The sequence below is a fragment of the Rhinoraja longicauda genome, chromosome 12, assembly GCF_053455715.1.
Source record: "Rhinoraja longicauda isolate Sanriku21f chromosome 12, sRhiLon1.1, whole genome shotgun sequence".
NCBI classification, from domain to species: domain Eukaryota; kingdom Metazoa; phylum Chordata; class Chondrichthyes; order Rajiformes; family Arhynchobatidae; genus Rhinoraja; species Rhinoraja longicauda.
The window spans coordinates 32,670,778-32,687,771 of record NC_135964.1 but is presented as its reverse complement, the minus strand read 5'-3'; the positions used below and the strand labels follow the sequence as shown (position 1 = coordinate 32,687,771).

General features: G+C 40.5%; 1 protein-coding gene across 1 annotated transcript in view; it reads right to left on the bottom strand.

Annotated features, from left to right (window-relative positions):
- Positions 1 to 1,265: 1,265 nt before the first annotated feature.
- The window catches only part of kpna3 (karyopherin alpha 3 (importin alpha 4)), a 70,219-nt gene continuing 54,490 nt past the window's right edge, over positions 1,266 to 16,994 (bottom strand). Inside the window, exons 12-17 of the mRNA XM_078409433.1 lie at positions 16,637 to 16,765; positions 14,014 to 14,118; positions 12,983 to 13,054; positions 11,051 to 11,213; positions 10,746 to 10,840; positions 1,266 to 4,531 (exon numbers count right to left, since the gene is read on the bottom strand). Coding sequence (XP_078265559.1) covers positions 4,433 to 4,531; positions 10,746 to 10,840; positions 11,051 to 11,213; positions 12,983 to 13,054; positions 14,014 to 14,118; positions 16,637 to 16,765 — 663 coding nt within the window. The 3' untranslated portion in view covers positions 1,266 to 4,432. The remainder of the gene's footprint in view (positions 4,532 to 10,745; positions 10,841 to 11,050; positions 11,214 to 12,982; positions 13,055 to 14,013; positions 14,119 to 16,636; positions 16,766 to 16,994) is intronic.

Here is a 16,994-nt window from a genome sequence, read left to right as displayed (position 1 = left end):
TTAAGGTGAGATCAGAATGATTTAATAGGAACCTGTGGGGCAACTCTTTCCAGAGGGTGGTAGGTATATTGAAGGAGCTGCCAGATAAGGTGGTTGAGGCAGATACTACAATAACATTTAAAAGACATTTGAACAGGTGTATGAATTGAAAAGGTTTAGAGTGATATGGGCCAAATGCAGGCAGGAGGGACTAGCATAGATGTGGCATCTATGTCAGCACGGGCAGGTTGGCCTGAAGAGCCTGTTTCCATGCTGTATGACTTCAAGTCTCTCATACCCATTACTTGTCAAAATATCCCTTAAATGTTTTTATTGTACCTTCCTCAACCACTTCCTCTGGTACTCGTTCCATGCATGTACCACTATCTGTGCAAAAAGTAGTTCCTGGGGTTTCTATTAAATCTTTCCCCTCTCACCTTAAATCTATGGCCTCCAGTTCTTGATACCCCAGTCCTGAGAAAGATTGTGTACATTCACCCTATGTTCCTCATGGTTTTATACACCTTCACAATATCAACGCTTAGTCTCCTGCTCTTCAACGAATAATCCCAGCGTGCCCAACCTTTCCCCATAACTCAATCCATCAAGTCCTATAGGAAGGCTTTTTGATAAGTTTGATTAAACAAAGAGATGCTGTGGTCACCCCTGATGTACGTCCGACATCAAAAGGCACAACATTTTCCAACAATGGTAACACCTACTAGTTCAATCCCGTTCAAGTTCCAGATCTAGAATCTGCAGTAGGATTGATTGTGCTCAGAGTACAAACACAAGTGGATTCACCCTGACTCACCTTTTTTAGCCTAAGAGACCAGAATGCCAAGTTCTGTTGGTGTGCCAAGTTGGGATCAGTTAATCAAATAGTGACAAGTACCAATGCTTCGCAATTCCAGGGGAAGAAAATAAAATTGATCAACAGTATTAGACCTGCATACTAACTTTTCATATTAATGCTTTTTACATAGAATCTCCACTCAAGTGCAACAAAAATAAAAAAAACATTTGTTCAGTGATCATCTTCATTCCAACAATAGCCCAGATTATTTTTTTAGTACATTATGTTCAGCTTGGAACTCCACCTGGAAAATAATATCTTATTTAAAACGCCAAATAGGGTCACTACCAGTACATACACTGTGTCATCATGCTGTAGGTTATTAATAACAATGTGCATGAAAATGACTAAGGATTACATTATAATTAATTGCGATGTATGCAATATAAAAACAGAAATGCTCATAAATACACAAGTCTTTCAACCTCACTGAAAGAAAAAGATAGGTTTAATGTATCAGGTAGTAAATATGTTCAAGTTGCCAGCATCTTCTGTTTTTATTTCAGATTTCCAGTGTTTGTAACCACTGTGCTCTCTGTAGCCACTTGTTATAAATAAACATTTATATCCTCAGGTGCATTCATTTTTCATGAGGCCTCACTGGGATTTTCTTTTAAAAGTATAATTTCTGCACATTATACTTGAGTGAACAGTTGATTATATTTTCACTCTCTGAAGATGGCAATGCCATTTTAAAAAATCTGCTTAGAAAAATAATTATTAATGGAATTAAGGAAATAAGTAAAATTATTTTAATGACTTCAAATAACTTACAAACTCCTTTGTGTCTGGATATGCAAAAATTGGAAGGGAAGAAGTTGGCTCTCTAGGTCAGGCCTAGGATTGATAATTCACATTAGTCCCCTAAAAGCTACTTGAGTGGATTCTCCACAATAAGCATGTGGCAAATATACTTGTTCCTGACAAATATACAGCCACCAATCCACCTGGCAGCTAGAAGCAGCACATCACTTCACCCTCTAAAGTATATATAATGGCAAATAGTCTGTTCAAAAGAATACCCAACCATTTTCATTTGTCATGTAGCCAACACCCCCCACCCCCAATCATGCTGCATTTCCTCTGTTAAATACAGAACAGAAATACTACACAAATGAAACATTTTCACCATATGAATGAAATATACATTATCTGCTTTTATCTCTGAAACTTGCTGACCCACTTATCAGAGATCACCATGGTTTGATTTTCATGGCCCTACTGGCCATGTACCATGGAGTCTCTCAGAACACGAATAATATTCAAATGAAAGTGTATGTTAATTTAGATAGCTATGTTCCAAAGAACATTTATTCATAAAGACCGCCCTTTTTAAATCTCCAGGCTAATGATGATTAGAAATAGAATTGAGTGGCTTAGCGGGTTGAGTGTCTCTTATTTGGCGTCAGAGCTGCCAAAAGGACACCAATATGTAACCTTAAATAAACTTTGTTAATGGTGGGGAGGTGGGAGATTAATTACTTTGCCTTTTAGACCATTAAAACAAGAGGTAGTTGTTAAAACTTTAGTTTCAGAATCTAGTTATTTTTTGTAATGAATGTCTCTTTCCACATAGTAAATCACACACACAACATTTTAAATTCTATATTGTGCGAATGGATATTATGCAGTTACCATATGTAGCAGATTTACAACATAAAAATATATAGGAAAAACAAAGGCACAATGAAATCCAACTCATTCTTCAGGCAGAAGAGTTGAAATGAGCCACCTTAAAGAGCGATTTTAATTTAAAATTTATAAAAAGAATATAAATAAACAAGGCCAAAACACTATCTGTATCATTAAAACAGTTTCATTAGCAAGTAAAAATCTTGCAATTTTATATGAGCTTGTATCATTTATAGATACAAGATATGGTAATCTTTAAAGTGGCTCAGTCTTGGTGGCAAGGTATTATGATGGATATAAACCTGCACAATTTTGTTCATCAATGAAAAACAATTTATCAGCAGAGCTTTGATTGCATTTTTTTGGATTCAATTACAGTAGATACTGCCCACACTTGATAACTACATTAATTCAAATGCAATCTGCTGTCCCTTTACAATAATGCTCTGGGGTGGGGGAGGGAAGGGGGCCTTTACATCCAGTCACCATAGTAACAAACCCCATCCCTGTATGGAGTCACCTAGCCCAATACCCACAAAAACCACCCTATGCACCTTGAATAATGTAAATAAAGCATTCAAAGTCAACGGACCAGATGTATACTTAACTGTAAGCTTCTGTACAGCCTTATATAACGCTTAGATTACATTCTCCATAAAGATTTACACTCCTTTTTGTACATTTTATCAATTTTCCTCTAGTCATTTGAAAAAAAGTGTGGTTTTAGATCCTCAAGTCCATGACCAAATTTAGTAAAACAGCTGTGGAATTCACAGCCATCAGCAGTATCCACAGTAAGGAACGGTCGATATATGATGCAAGAATGTCTAAGACTGTGTGTCACTGCAAACATGGAAGCTCCACAGTTTAAACCCACTAAAAGTCCAACAAATTACTTTTCTACTGGATTGGCTTAACCTGAAATTAAAGAAAATACTGATTCACCTAACAGTTGGAAGCAAGATTCTCAGTGGATGAAGTGATTCATTTTTAAGTGTTTTTTCCTCTTTTGTGTACACAGACGTGGATTTACCTAACAGCGAGAATCTAAATGTGAACATGAAATATGGGTGAATCTTGCTTTCAGCTTAAAGCAGAGGCTCAAGTCACATTGATATAATAATTGCAGCGTGGATAAAACACCATGCACAGCATTTGTTGAGTACTTCCAAAGAGCAGGGCAGAAAAAAATAAACACAGGTTCCTAGTAGTGGTTGTAGTAATCAGCAGGGGCTTTTTTCATAAAATTTGCATAAACTGTCAAGAAGTCATTATTAAACTTGGCTCCATTCATTAGGTTTAGTTTTCCAGCCTAGTCTGAGAGGCAATGTAAGCTTAACAATCTAACATGGATGCACGCAGGATTTTTAAAATATAACCTCCTTGTGGCAAAAAAAAAGTTTTTGCAGTCGCCAGAAAAATAAAAATCCTGATTTCAGTTCATCCAAGGACTACTTTGGCCAATGGTGTTTCTACAATATTTGCAAATCCTTCTACTGTAAGCCCCAGGGTAAAGTCTTCTAAAAAGCCTACTTCACATGTCAAAGCCAACTCTCTTTTCAAGTCCCATTAATAAATATCTAATCATTCAGAAATCTTCCTGTTCTACATAGAGAGCAACTATCTTGTGTGTCTAATATGTAACGTTGTAAGTGAGACTGCTATTATTGTCGCAGGACTCGGGAACCAGGGAGGAAAAGGTAGAATCACAGGCGATGTTGGGATTACTCTCGTTTTCTGATATGATAGTTACTCATGGGCTCACAAGAATCATGCACACGTGTCAACAATCCGTGTGGTAGCAGATTTTGGCAATTGCTGAGTGATTGATAATTAGACTTTTCAAAAAGCATCAAATGTAGATGCGCGGATGTCTCTCGAGCCTCCATCACACTCCTGCTTGGTGATTTTTTTTTTGCTCTTTTGGGTAGGCAAGGGACAGGGAAGCTACAGCATCTTCTCAACCTAGAAATTGAACTCCTTCGTTTGGAGGTTCGCTGATGGGTCGAAATTGAAAGTTCCAGCTTGAGTTGCTTCAGGAAGGAGACTCGGATCTTCATCAATCTATTGTGAAACAGAATTAATGAACAGCATATATAACAAACACTACAATTTCCTTTGAACAGTGGTTGTGTAAAATGAGATTGTGATTGTTTGACAAGTCACCCATGTTTTTTCCTCCATCTAAATAATCCCATTTACCATAAGAAATATTAAGAAATACGGGATTATTAGTCTCCATCAGATGCTATAAATAATTTGACAATGAGTTACATTAGCAATGTTTAACCCGAACATTGCTTGCATTCCAATTATTTGCTGTAAAATAAGGAATTTAAAAACTTACTGAAATGGAACATCTGTGAATGCCCAAAATGGTAAGTTGGTAAATGGATAGGTTTTTTAGAGGGATATGAGCCAAACGCAGGCAAGTGGGACTAGTGTAGATGGGAAATATTGGTCAGCATAGGCAGTTGGGCCAAAGGGCCTGTTTCCACGCTGTATAACTTTAAGTTACTTTTACATTGAGCAGAAGTCTATATTAATTTGCAATCCGATACTTCAAAAGACCAAATCAAATATACAAGTAAAATTTGTAATTACTTTTAGGGACAATCGGAAGATTAACTCATCACCACCAGATTCATGCATCTTTGTCTATGAATTTTAAGATGAGATGTACAAGACTGACAACTTGTAACATTTGTACTCCTGGGTTATGTCAACTGACAGACTCTGACTGCACTATCATACACCATCATCTCATTCAGCATAGATGGAGGGGGGAAAAAGTGGGCACTTTCAAAAATGATTACTCAACTCCTCATTAGGTAAACTTACTGGGAATAATGGGATCCAATCCACTGCACACATTAGAACATTGAGCACAGCATCATTGAATCATGTTTGGATAAAAACAAAGAAAACTAGGTTGGCCAATAATTCACTCCTTTCCATGCATCTCATTCTTAATTAACCCAATTTAGTTGCTCACAAGAAATTCAGAAATTTCCTGTTTTGATTTATTGTTTAGGCAAATTCGCTGACCTCATCTGTTTCGGCAGCAAGAAATACTGCAACTCCACAGACATCCATCCCTAAGGTTGGACATATTTAGCCAGGATTCCCAGCAGTGTACATGTGTGAAAGATATACAAGATTCAATTCAGCTTGTTCTGCATTGGGCGCAATTACACAGAACAACAGCAGTAATAACAGTCATACAGTGCCCTCCATAATGTTTGGGACAAAGACCCATCATTTATTTATTTGCCTCTGTACTCCACAATTTGAGATTTGTAATAGAAAAAATCACACATGGTTAAAGTGCACATTTAATAAAGGCCATTTTTTATACATTTTGATTTCACCGTGTAGAAAGTACAGCAGTGTTTATACATAGCCCCATTTCAGGGCACCATAATGTTTGCGACACAGCAATGTCATGTAAATGAAAGTAGTTATGTTTTATATTTTGTTGCATATCTTTTGCATGCAATGACTACTTGAAGTCCGCGATTCATGGACATCACCAGTTGCTGGGCGTCTTCTCCAGTGATGCTCTGCCAGGCCTGTATTGCAGCCATCTTTAACTTATGCTTGTTTTGGGGGCTAGTCCCCTTCAGTTTTCTCTTCAGCATACAAAAGGCATGCTCAATTGGGTTCAGATCGGGTGATAGACTTGGCCACTCGCGAATTGACCATTTTTTAACTTTGAAAAACTCCTTTGTTGCTTTAGCAGTATGTTTGGGATCATTGTCTTGCTGTAGAATGAACTGCCGGCCAATGAGTTTTGAGGCATTTGTTTGAACTTGAGCAGATAGGGTGTGGCTATACACTTCAGAATTCATTATGCTACTACCATCAGCAGTTGTATCATCAATGAAGATTAGTGACCCAATACCTTCAGCAGCCATAAATGCCCAGCCCATAATACCCCCACCCCCACCAGTGTTTCACAGATGAGGTGGTATGCTTTGGATCTTGGGCAGTTCCTTCTCTCCTCCATACTTTGCTCTTGCCATCACTCTGATATGTTAATCTTTGTCTCATCTGTCCACAAGACCTTTTTCCAGAACTGTGGTTGCTCTTTTAAGTACTTCTTGGCAAACTGTAACCTGGCAATCCTATTTTTACAGCAAACCAGTGGCTTGCATCTTGCAGTGTAGCCTCTGTATTTCTGTTCATGAAGTCTTCTGCGGTCATTGACAAATCCACACCTGACTCCTGAAGAGTGTTTCAGATCTGTCGGGACAGTTGTTTTGGGATTTTTCTTTATTATAGAGAGAATTCTTCTATCATCAGCTGTGGAGGTCTTCCTTGGCCTGCCAGTCCCTTTGTGATTCGTAAGCTCACCTGTTCTCTTTCTTCTTAATGATATTCCAAACAGCTGATTTTGGTAAGCCTAAGGTTTGGCTGGTGTCTCTAACAGTTTTATTCATATTTCCCAGTCTCATAATGGCTTCTTTGTCTATCATTGGAACAACTTTGGTCCTCATGTTGATAAACAGCAATAAAAATTTCCAAAGGCGATAGAAAGACTGGAGCAAAGACAAGATGCTGAGAGCACACTTAAACACACCTGAGCAATTACAAACACCTGTGAAGCCATGTGTCCCAAACATTATAGTGCCCTGAAATGGGAGGGACTATGTATAAACACTGCTGTAATTTCTACATGGTGAAACCAAAATGTATAAAAATACCCTTTAATAAAATCTGACAATGTGCACTTTAACTGCATGTGATTTTTTCTATTACAAATCTCAAATTATGGAGTACAGAGGTAAATAAATAAACTAGATCAAGTGGATCCGTTGGGCCCAAACCTCTCCTGCATTGGTGCAGCACCCTCTCCTCCCCCACTCCCCCCTCCCTCCCCCCTCCCTCCCCTCCCCTCCCCCCCTCTCCCTTCCTCTCCCTTCCCTCCACCCCTCTCCCTTCCCTCCACCCCTTCCCTCCCCTCCCCCCGACTCCATCCCCCTCAACCCCCCCTTCTCCCTCCCCCCCCTCTCCCTCTCCTCCCTTTCCCCCTCCCCCTAACGGAGGTTGCAAGGCAACCTGCCTCCCTGCCTGGGCGGCCGCCATTGGTAGAGCGAGATCAACGGGCCCCAATTGTGCATGCGCGATTTTTTTTACTTTAAAATGTGAATAACTTTAAAAATAACATCAATTTGAATGAAACTTCATCCACAGCACCACAGGACGATGGTGAGTAAGGTGGGCCTAAAATTGTTGTACTTTCGTGTACCGTTTTGGCTGTAGTTCAGGAACAAACAAGAGTTTTAATATAAATGGGTCTTTGTCCCAAACATTTTGGAGGGCACTGTATATTAAGAAGGCATAATGAAAATTCTGGAAGGGAACAGATTTGCAATTAGGCCAGAGAGAGAAAAATGCATAACCACCAAATAGTGTAAAAATACCGATAGCTTTCCATAAATGCATCACATGCTTCAGCATAAACATAAATCTAATCCTGATAAATAAATATTTATTTCCTTATTTTGAAATGTTTTGGACTCTCTCATTTAAGAGAGAGAATTTGATAGATCAGAACCCCCTAGCTCATAACACCAAACTGCCCTACTTCATAAGCTAAATACAATCACAACTCATCATGATGGATGTATGCAAAAATAAAACACACAAATTCTGATCTCAATGCTGAAAGGAAGGATTACAAATTGCACTTGTGAGTGAACAGCTGAGAGGATGTGCTGCACTGGAGATTGCTCCTAGTGATGAGTAAAAAGTAGGCAGGCACTAACAGAAAAGCCTATTGGAAGTGGCTGTGTTGGGAAAAGTTGAATATTGAGATGCAAGTGCTTTGTTAAAGGCAAGTGCAGAGGCTTTATCTCATGAGGCTTTGGCAAGGAGGCTGTGGAGGTTGACAGCAAGATAAGGTAGGGTCTATTTGTGTTTATGTACAGACAGAGCTGTCGTCATGGAGACTCTATAGTTAGGGGGAGCATTCAGGAAATTCTGTGGCAGGAAACAGGACTCCAGGATGGTGTCTCCCTGCTGCCAGGTTGCAGGATGTCTTGGAGTAGCCAAACGGTTACAGCCATTGCAGAAACCTGGCGAAGAGGCCAGGACTGGCAGCTTAATGTTCCAGGATAGAGATGATACAGGTGAGATAGAGGTGCGAATAAAAGAGATGGGGACGTTGTTTCATGGATTAAGGAGAACACCACAGCAGTAGTTTGAGATTATTTTAATTAAGGATTGTCCAGTGAAGCTGTTTGGGTCAGGCTGAGCAATAAAAATGGGATGATCACCTTGTTGGGATTGTGCTAAAGGCTTACAAATAATCAATGGAAATTAGAAGAACAAAATTTCCTCAGTCAATATGCCGAGGGCCTTACAAGAGAGAAGACCACTCTCAGGGAATTAGGCAGGGCAAGTGACTGAAATGTCAGAGCATGAGCATTTTGGGACCGGCGACCAGTTTTATTAGCTGTACAATAGTTATGTGTAAGGATACAGCTGGTCCACAAGTTAAAGTTATAAATTAAAAGCACGGTCAACTTTGATGGTATTAGGCAGTAACTCGCAAAGGTTGATTAGAGTGGGTTGTTTGTGGCCAAAGGAACATCCAGAAAGATGGATGATGTTAAAGGTGCAATACTGAGAGTTCAAGGTTTGTATGTTCCTGTTCGAGTGAAGGGCAAGGCTGGTAGGAGTAAGAAACTCTGGATGACAAAGAAATTGAGACTCTGGTCAGGAAAAAGGAGGCATGGGTCAGGTATAGGCAACTGAGATCAAGTGTATCCCTAGAGGAGTATGGCAGATCGACAAGCATACTTAGGAAGGAAATCAGGAGGACAAAAACAGACATGATATAGTTCTGGCAGGTAAGATTATGGTGGATCCAAATAGATGTTATGTACATTAAAAGAAAAAGGGTGACGAGTGAGTTTAGTTTAGTTTAGAGATACAGTGCGTAAACCGGCCCTTCGGCCACCGAGTCCGCGCCGACCAGCGATCCCCGCTCACTAACACTGGGACACTAGGGACAATTTACATTTATACCAAGCCAATTAACATTCAAACCTGTATGTCTTTGGAGTGTGGGAGTAAACCGAAGATCTCGGAGAAAACACACGCAGGTCATGGGAAGAAAGTACAAACTCCGTACAGACAGCATCCGTAGTCAGGATCGAACCCACGACACTGGCGCTGTAAGCACTGTAAGGCAGCAACTCTACCACTGCGCCACCGTGCCGCCCTTGAGAGAGAATAGGGCTCCTCAGATACCAAAGTGGTCATCTATGTGTGGAGCTGCAGGAGATGGGCAAAGTCCTCACTGAATATTTCTTCTCTGTTTTTACGGTGGTGAAAGACTCGAAGGTTAGGGACCTTGGGAAAGTTAATAGAGATATCTTAAGGTCAGAAGATAGCCACGGGATAGCCACGGGAGCCACGACCGCCCCGACGTGCAGCAACAGCGGCAGCGTGTTCGCCCGCCCCGGATCGGACTTATCATCGGCGGAGCCGGCCGTCTTCGGAGGCTGCGGGAGCGGCTGCGACTCGCCTTAGGCTCGGGCCGCTGCGGACCGTCCGGCGCGGCCTGCAACCACAACAACCTGACCGCGGGAGAATACGGCAGGAGAAGGGAAAAGACATTGTGGCCTTCCATCACAGTGAGGAGAGGGCTGGAGGAGACTCACTGTGATGGATGTTTCTTTGATGGATGTTTCTTTTTTTGTGTGTTTTTGGAGTTGTGTAATTTTAATGCCTATTTTAATGCTTTTGTTGTTGGACTGTGGGTGACTGAATTTCGTCCAATTTGGATGACAAATAAAGCTATCTTGAATCTAGACACAAAATGCTGGAGTAACTCAGCGGGAACGGCAGCATCTCTGGAGAGAATGAATGGGTGGGTCAGCAAAGGTGGTTGACTGTGAGAAAGGGCAGTACAAGTGGAGTGCAGGAGAATGAAAACAGGTACACCTTCTTGGGAGCTGGCGGGGCAGAAGATTCTTCCAGTCCAAACGGCGGACAGGTCGTTGGTTCCGATACCAACGATGAGACTCGACCGGTGAGACCGACGTCAGACAGAGCCATAGTGGTGGGTGACTCCATTGTCCAAGGTGCGGACAGGAGATTCTGTGGTGGCAGGCGAGACTCGAGGATGTTGCATATATGGTCCTAGTTAACTCTGAGGGATGAACGAATATTGGATCCATTTTAAGATTCTACTTTCTCCTTCCTTTGAAATCAAACAACTTAGGAGCTAAACCAACTATCTGGAAGAAATTAATTATCAACTTACGTCATCACCAGAGAAGTACTGATCGATGATTTCATAGGCTAGTTTATAGATTTCTTCATTTTCATGTTGCTGCAGAGCTTCTATTTTTTCCAAACCTATGAGGAGAAAACAAATTGGATGTTGTTGAAACAATTGTGTGAAGGTCTTGCAGGTTACAGCCAGTTTTAGAACGTTAATGGAACAGCAAAAAACTTACATTATGCTTTATCTTCAATCTAGATAAGGACATTTTTTGTTGAATGATTAAAAACGTCAGAGCTAAAAATAATGGATATGAATGAGAAATTCAAGTTCTGGAAACTTACCTCCGCATTCCTCTATCACTTCTGCTATTGTGCTTGCTTCTTCTCCGGCCATTTTTAGAATATTGTTCAGTCCATCAAGCACAACCTGCACTACCTGAGTATCTTTCACTCCCAGTAAATTGCAGAAAGGGGGGATTACATTCTGTTGTACGAGGTACTCAACCTAGAATAAAGAAAAATTATAAAGTGTTATATTCACAAATTTCTTAATCTAACTCATTTATAAATGGCAATGCAGTATTTTCCCTCAACTCTCGTTAATTCATGTCAAATATAAGGAAAGATTCAATGAACTGTGGGTACAATGAGCTGCAAACTATAATTTTAATTGTCTTTATTGTACTTTCCAGTTTACACAATTAGAACCATGCTTTAACTGTTGATAGTGCTCTGCATACCTTTACCCCAGAAAGATTCCAAATTCAGAGTACAAAGGAACTGTCCATGTCAATGCCTGATATAAGAAGTTTGCATTAGACATCAAATGATTTTAGGAGGAAAGAATTTTGATATTTGAAAAGCATATCAAAAGTTTCAACAACTAAAACTTATTTTCACAGGATGAATGCAACAAGGCAAGAACTAGCTTCTAAGTAGCAGCTAAATGAACTTTATCAGTTATTAATGGGTCGAGCTAGAAGAAAATGTACCTCCAAATAAGGATTATTTCAGAATTAATCATTGACATTAGCTTGGCACGGTAGCGCAGCGGTAGAGTTGCTGCTTTACAGCGAATGCAGCGCCTGAGACTCAGGTTCGATCCTGACTACGGGTGCTGCACTGTAAGGAGTTTGTACGTTCTCCCCGTGACCTGCGTGGGTTTTCTCCGAGATCTTCGGTTTCCTCCCACACTCCAAAGACGTACAGGTATGTAGGTTAATTGGCTGGGTAAATGTAAAAATTGTCCCTAGTGGGTGTAGGATAGTGTTAATGTACGGGGATCACTGGGCGGCACGGACATGGAGGGCCGAAAAGGCCTGTTTCCGGCTGTATATATATGATATGATATGATGATGAATGAAGAGATTATTGAAATTGTGATTTCAAATCACTGACACCAGTCTTTCAGATTAATCAGGTTTGAATTGCTGAACTACTCTGCAATGGGTAAATCTTGTCCAGCCAACAGTGCTATTTGGTATTGAGAAATGAAAATTAAATTTAAATTTTATGTTTACTCATTTATATAACCAAGCAGTCTCTTTGTCATTGAAAGGAATTTGTTCTTATTTCTGGGAGCAGAAAGTTGACAACATTAGAAGTTATTCATGTCCTGGTGATAAAACATTGTTAGTGTGATGACACAAGAAACTGCAGTGTCTGGAATCTTGAGCAAAAAAACAAAGCAGTGGAGGAACTCAGCGGGTCAGGCAACATCTCTGGAGTGAATGGACAGACATATGGCGAGTCTGGAGGCTTGTACTTTGTTAAAGAAGTTTATTGCGGCAGCAATATTCAATTACAAAGGATAACAAACGAGATTACAGACAACCATTAACTCAAACTGTTCACATCGAAGTTCTCTTCCCACTGCCTGGTTTTTGGGCCCAAAACCACCACCTGACCTTGCTGGCCAATCAGCGGGTTCGACTCTCAGGACCAATCCCTATAGTCGCACCACCATGTGACCTTGCTGGCCAATCCGAGGGTTCGACTCTCAGGACCAATCCCTATGGTCGCTACAAGACAAACCTTTGAGTTGGTACCCTTCTTCAGACTTATTGGTGTAGAGGGGAGAAATGTAAAATTGTCACCAAAGGATTAAAGGTGGAGGATATGACAATCTGAGCAAAGGATGTTAGGTCACAGATTGGTGAAAACAAAATATAGAATCCATAAAATAGGAAATAGATAAACAAAAAGTTTTCTGAGAAAAAAGACAGCAAAAATGTGTGAAAAATCATAATTCTTTGACTGTAGTAGTTCACTTACTTGCTCCTTTTTGCCACTAATTGTCAAATTACTGATTGCCCAAGCAGCTTCTTTTTGAGTTCCAAAATCTCCCTACAATGAAAAAGATGCACCTGTTTCATACGATCAAATTCTCAACATTACAATAAATTGCAGAATTTATAAAGAGTTCTATTTTTTTAATGCTTCAACAAGGGAGTAGACAGATGGCAAGTAGAAAATTAAAATGCTCTGTTTGGATTGCAAATAAGCCTACAAGGAAGCATGGCTGAATCGTTTATCCTCCCTTCCTCCCCTCATCCGCATTTAATCAGACTCTTATGCTATACTGACCAAACTCGGTCATAAACTAAAATGAATTACAACTGCACAAAAGAAAAGTCAAGTATTTTGCAATGTTATACATGCACATTTGTGAACCATTTTCTTCCAAAGGTGATATTATAGAGGTAAATAAAATCATTAGGGGCAAGAGGAAGCAACCTTTTTCCAAGTGCAGGGGAGCGTAAAATTATAGGGCATATATTTAAGGTGAGAGGGGAAAGATTTAAAAGGGACCCACAGTAACCTTTTCACATGGAGGGCACCAGATAGACAGAACAAGCCGTCAGCGGCGAGTACAAAAAACATTTGGCCAGTTACATGGATAGAAATGGTCTAGAGGGATATGGGCCAAATGCAGACAAATCAGACTAGTTCAAGTCAAGTCAAGTTTATTTGTGGGGGACAACAGTTTTGGTGGGACATCTTCATTGGCATGGGTGAGTTGGATTGAAGGGCCTATTTCCATGCTGTATAAATATGAAAATAGTGTCTGATTATCAGAGAGAAGCCATAGCTGCACCTTTTGATTCTAATAATATTTATGAGATCTCCTTCATATGTATGAAGTATCCATAAATTGGGTGTTATAAACTGGGGAAGGCCCATACATGAAAATAATCAGTTCTTTAATTCCTTTGCATTGTGAATTAAACATCACTGAAGAACTCCCATTATTTCAATTTCAAATTGTGGCTTTTACATAGATTTTATTTCATCTTTTTGCTTACCTTTGCCAGCTGATGAATAATCATGGGAATCAAACCAGCATCTATTACTGCTTGCACTTGCAACTGGTTTCCTGCTGTGATATTGGAGAGGAACCACACTGCTTCCTGCCGAAGACAATTCATACAAAACATCAACCATGGGCTCTGGCCACCAATAAGCCAATAACTTTTTGCAGATTAGGTTAGTGCACACCAGTAAGATAAGATTCAAAAGGTTTCCACGGATAACTCTCAAACCACAATTAGTTCTAGCAATTTCAGCTACTCAAAGATTCTGGACAGTTGGCACTGCGTGGAATAAAATGCCAACCAACTGAGATGGAGCAAATGTAGGGTGGTGAGAAAGATGTAGGGTGGATATCAGATGGTCAAAGAAACATGGCCCTCTGCTGCCCGTTTTACAAGCAGAACCAAATGGGTCCAGAAAGTACAAATATCCAACCACGACACCTCCATATTTGTAATCATTCAAACAAATAGATTTAATCTAACAAATTTTAAAAACTCGCATTTTAGCTCATAATTACCAAGCCAAGGTTATGTCAGAAATATATTTAACAAACTGCAGAATCATATTTTATCATAATTACCCACTTTACCCAGACCCAGCACACAGTCAACACAGGCCAACGATTTAAAATAAAAAAAAACGCTTTTCAGCAAATTTGAAGGCAAAACCAGCATTTACTGTTCAACTCAATACGTTATTGAAAAAGTGTGGGCGAGCCATGCTCTTGAATAAAATACTTTAAGGTTGCAAATTGCAAGATTTAGACCAGTAAAGATGAAAGAATGGTGCTTCACGCAACCAAGGAACAGCACCTCACATTCCGCTTGGGTAGCTTACAACCCAACATTATAAACATTGAATTCTCCAATTTTAGGTAACAACCCAACACTCCCCACCCCCCTTTTTTGCCCTTCTCTTCTTCTCTGTGCCCCACCCAGATATGCACCCATTTCTCCAAATATCCCACCCCCCCTGTGTAGGAATGGGAAGGAGAATTAAAGTGTCTGGCAACCGGGAGATCAGGTAGGTTCAGGCGGGCTAAACTTCCAGAGGTGTTGCCTGACCTGCTGAGATACTAAAGCACTTTGTGTGCTTTTTTAAATTCAAATACTTGTTTAATATCAAGGTTAATCAGTCTCACCTTACGATTAGGATTCAAGTTTATGATCTCCCTTTGGACCAAGGCTGTGATGAGGTTTGGACCCCGGTGAAACCCCAATAAGGCATTGGTCAGTGAGCACTGTTTGAAAGCACAGCACTGTCTATTATTTTACTGATGATTCAGAGTAGAAATATAGAATTCAAATCAGCCAGATTGAATTTGTTGTGTTTTTTTAATGAAAAAGACATATGGGTAATTTGTCAAATTGTGTGGGACAATGCCAGCGTTGTAAATACAATGGAGCAACTTGGCTAAAGGTACTTATTTCTAAAGTACATCCGAAGTACTCCAACTGGACTGCTGTCTGATCTCCTAGTCTCTGCTGTTCCCAGTGGTGTCAGTCATTGCTTGATTTCATACAGAATGAATTGAATTATCTTTGGGATAGTGGGGATCTCTGGAGGATGCTGTAGTTGTTCATCCACCTACTTGGATAGAGTAGATGTCGAGAGGATGTTGCTACTAGTGGGAGAATCTAAGACTTGAGGTCATAGCCTCAGAATTAAAGGATGATCCTTTAGGAAGGAGATGAGGAGGAGTTTCTTTGGTCAGAGGTTGGTGAATCTGTGCGACAGAAGGCTGTGGAGGCCAAGTCAACCTATATTTTTAAGGCAGTGATAGATAAGATTCGTGTAGGAAAATAACGGCAAATGCTGGTACAAATCAAAGGTATCACAAAATGCTGGAGTAACTCAGCAGGTCAGGGAGCATCTCAGGAGAGAAGGAATGGGTGACATTTCACATCCGCTGCTCTAGATGTCAACTTGTTTACATCGGGGAAACCAAACGCAGGCTCGGCGATCGTTTCGCTCCAACACCTTCGCTCAGTCTGCCTTAACCAACCCGATCTCCCGGTGGCTGAGCACTTCAACTCCCCCTCCCAGTCTGACCTTTCTGTCATGGGCCTCCTCCAGTGCCATAGTGAGGCCCACCGGAAATTGGAGGAACAGCACCTCATATTTTGCTTGGGCAGCTTGCAGCCCAGCGGTATGAACATTCACCTCCAACTTTAGATAGTTCCTCTGTCCCTCTCTTCCCCTCCCCCTTCCCAGTTCTCCCTCTATCTTCCTGTCTCCACCTATATCCTTCCTTTGTCCCGCCCCTCTGACATTAGTCTGAGGAAGGGTCTCAACCCGAAATGTCACCCATTCCTTCTCACCTGAGACGCTGCCTGACCTGCTGAGTTACTCCAGCATTTTGTGATACCTTAGATAAGATTCTTGGTTAGTACGGGTGTCAGGGATAACGGGGAGAAGGCAGGCGAATAGGGTTAGGAGGGAGAGATAGATCAGCCATGATATGCTGATAGTGACAACTATTCAAGATCCACCAACTGAAACTCATGTTACTGCTCACATACAAAGCTGAACTCTGTTGTTGTCACAAGACCAGCAGAGAAACCAGAAGTATCTCTCTGGTTAGACTGCCCACATGCCAACTTTTTATTTTACCTTGTTGATCTTCTCTTTAGGATGGGTCAGAAGATTAGGAAAATGTGATAGAACATCACAGTTAAGAACAACTTGCGTCTGTTCATCTGTACCCGTCACTATGTTGCCGACTGCTCTCAAGGCGGCTGTCTGTAAGCGAGGAAAAATAGATGATATGATTTTTTTCCATATTTATTCAACTTGCCATTCAAAATTACAAGCTTAATAATTACTGTTTTCACTATGATTAAAAACAATTATTATTCATATTTTCGGTTTAGATTTTATTATTGTCAAGAGTACTGTGTAAAGCTTTTGTTTGCGTGCTATCCAATCAAATCAGATAATATGACACACAAATACAATCCAGCCAAACTCA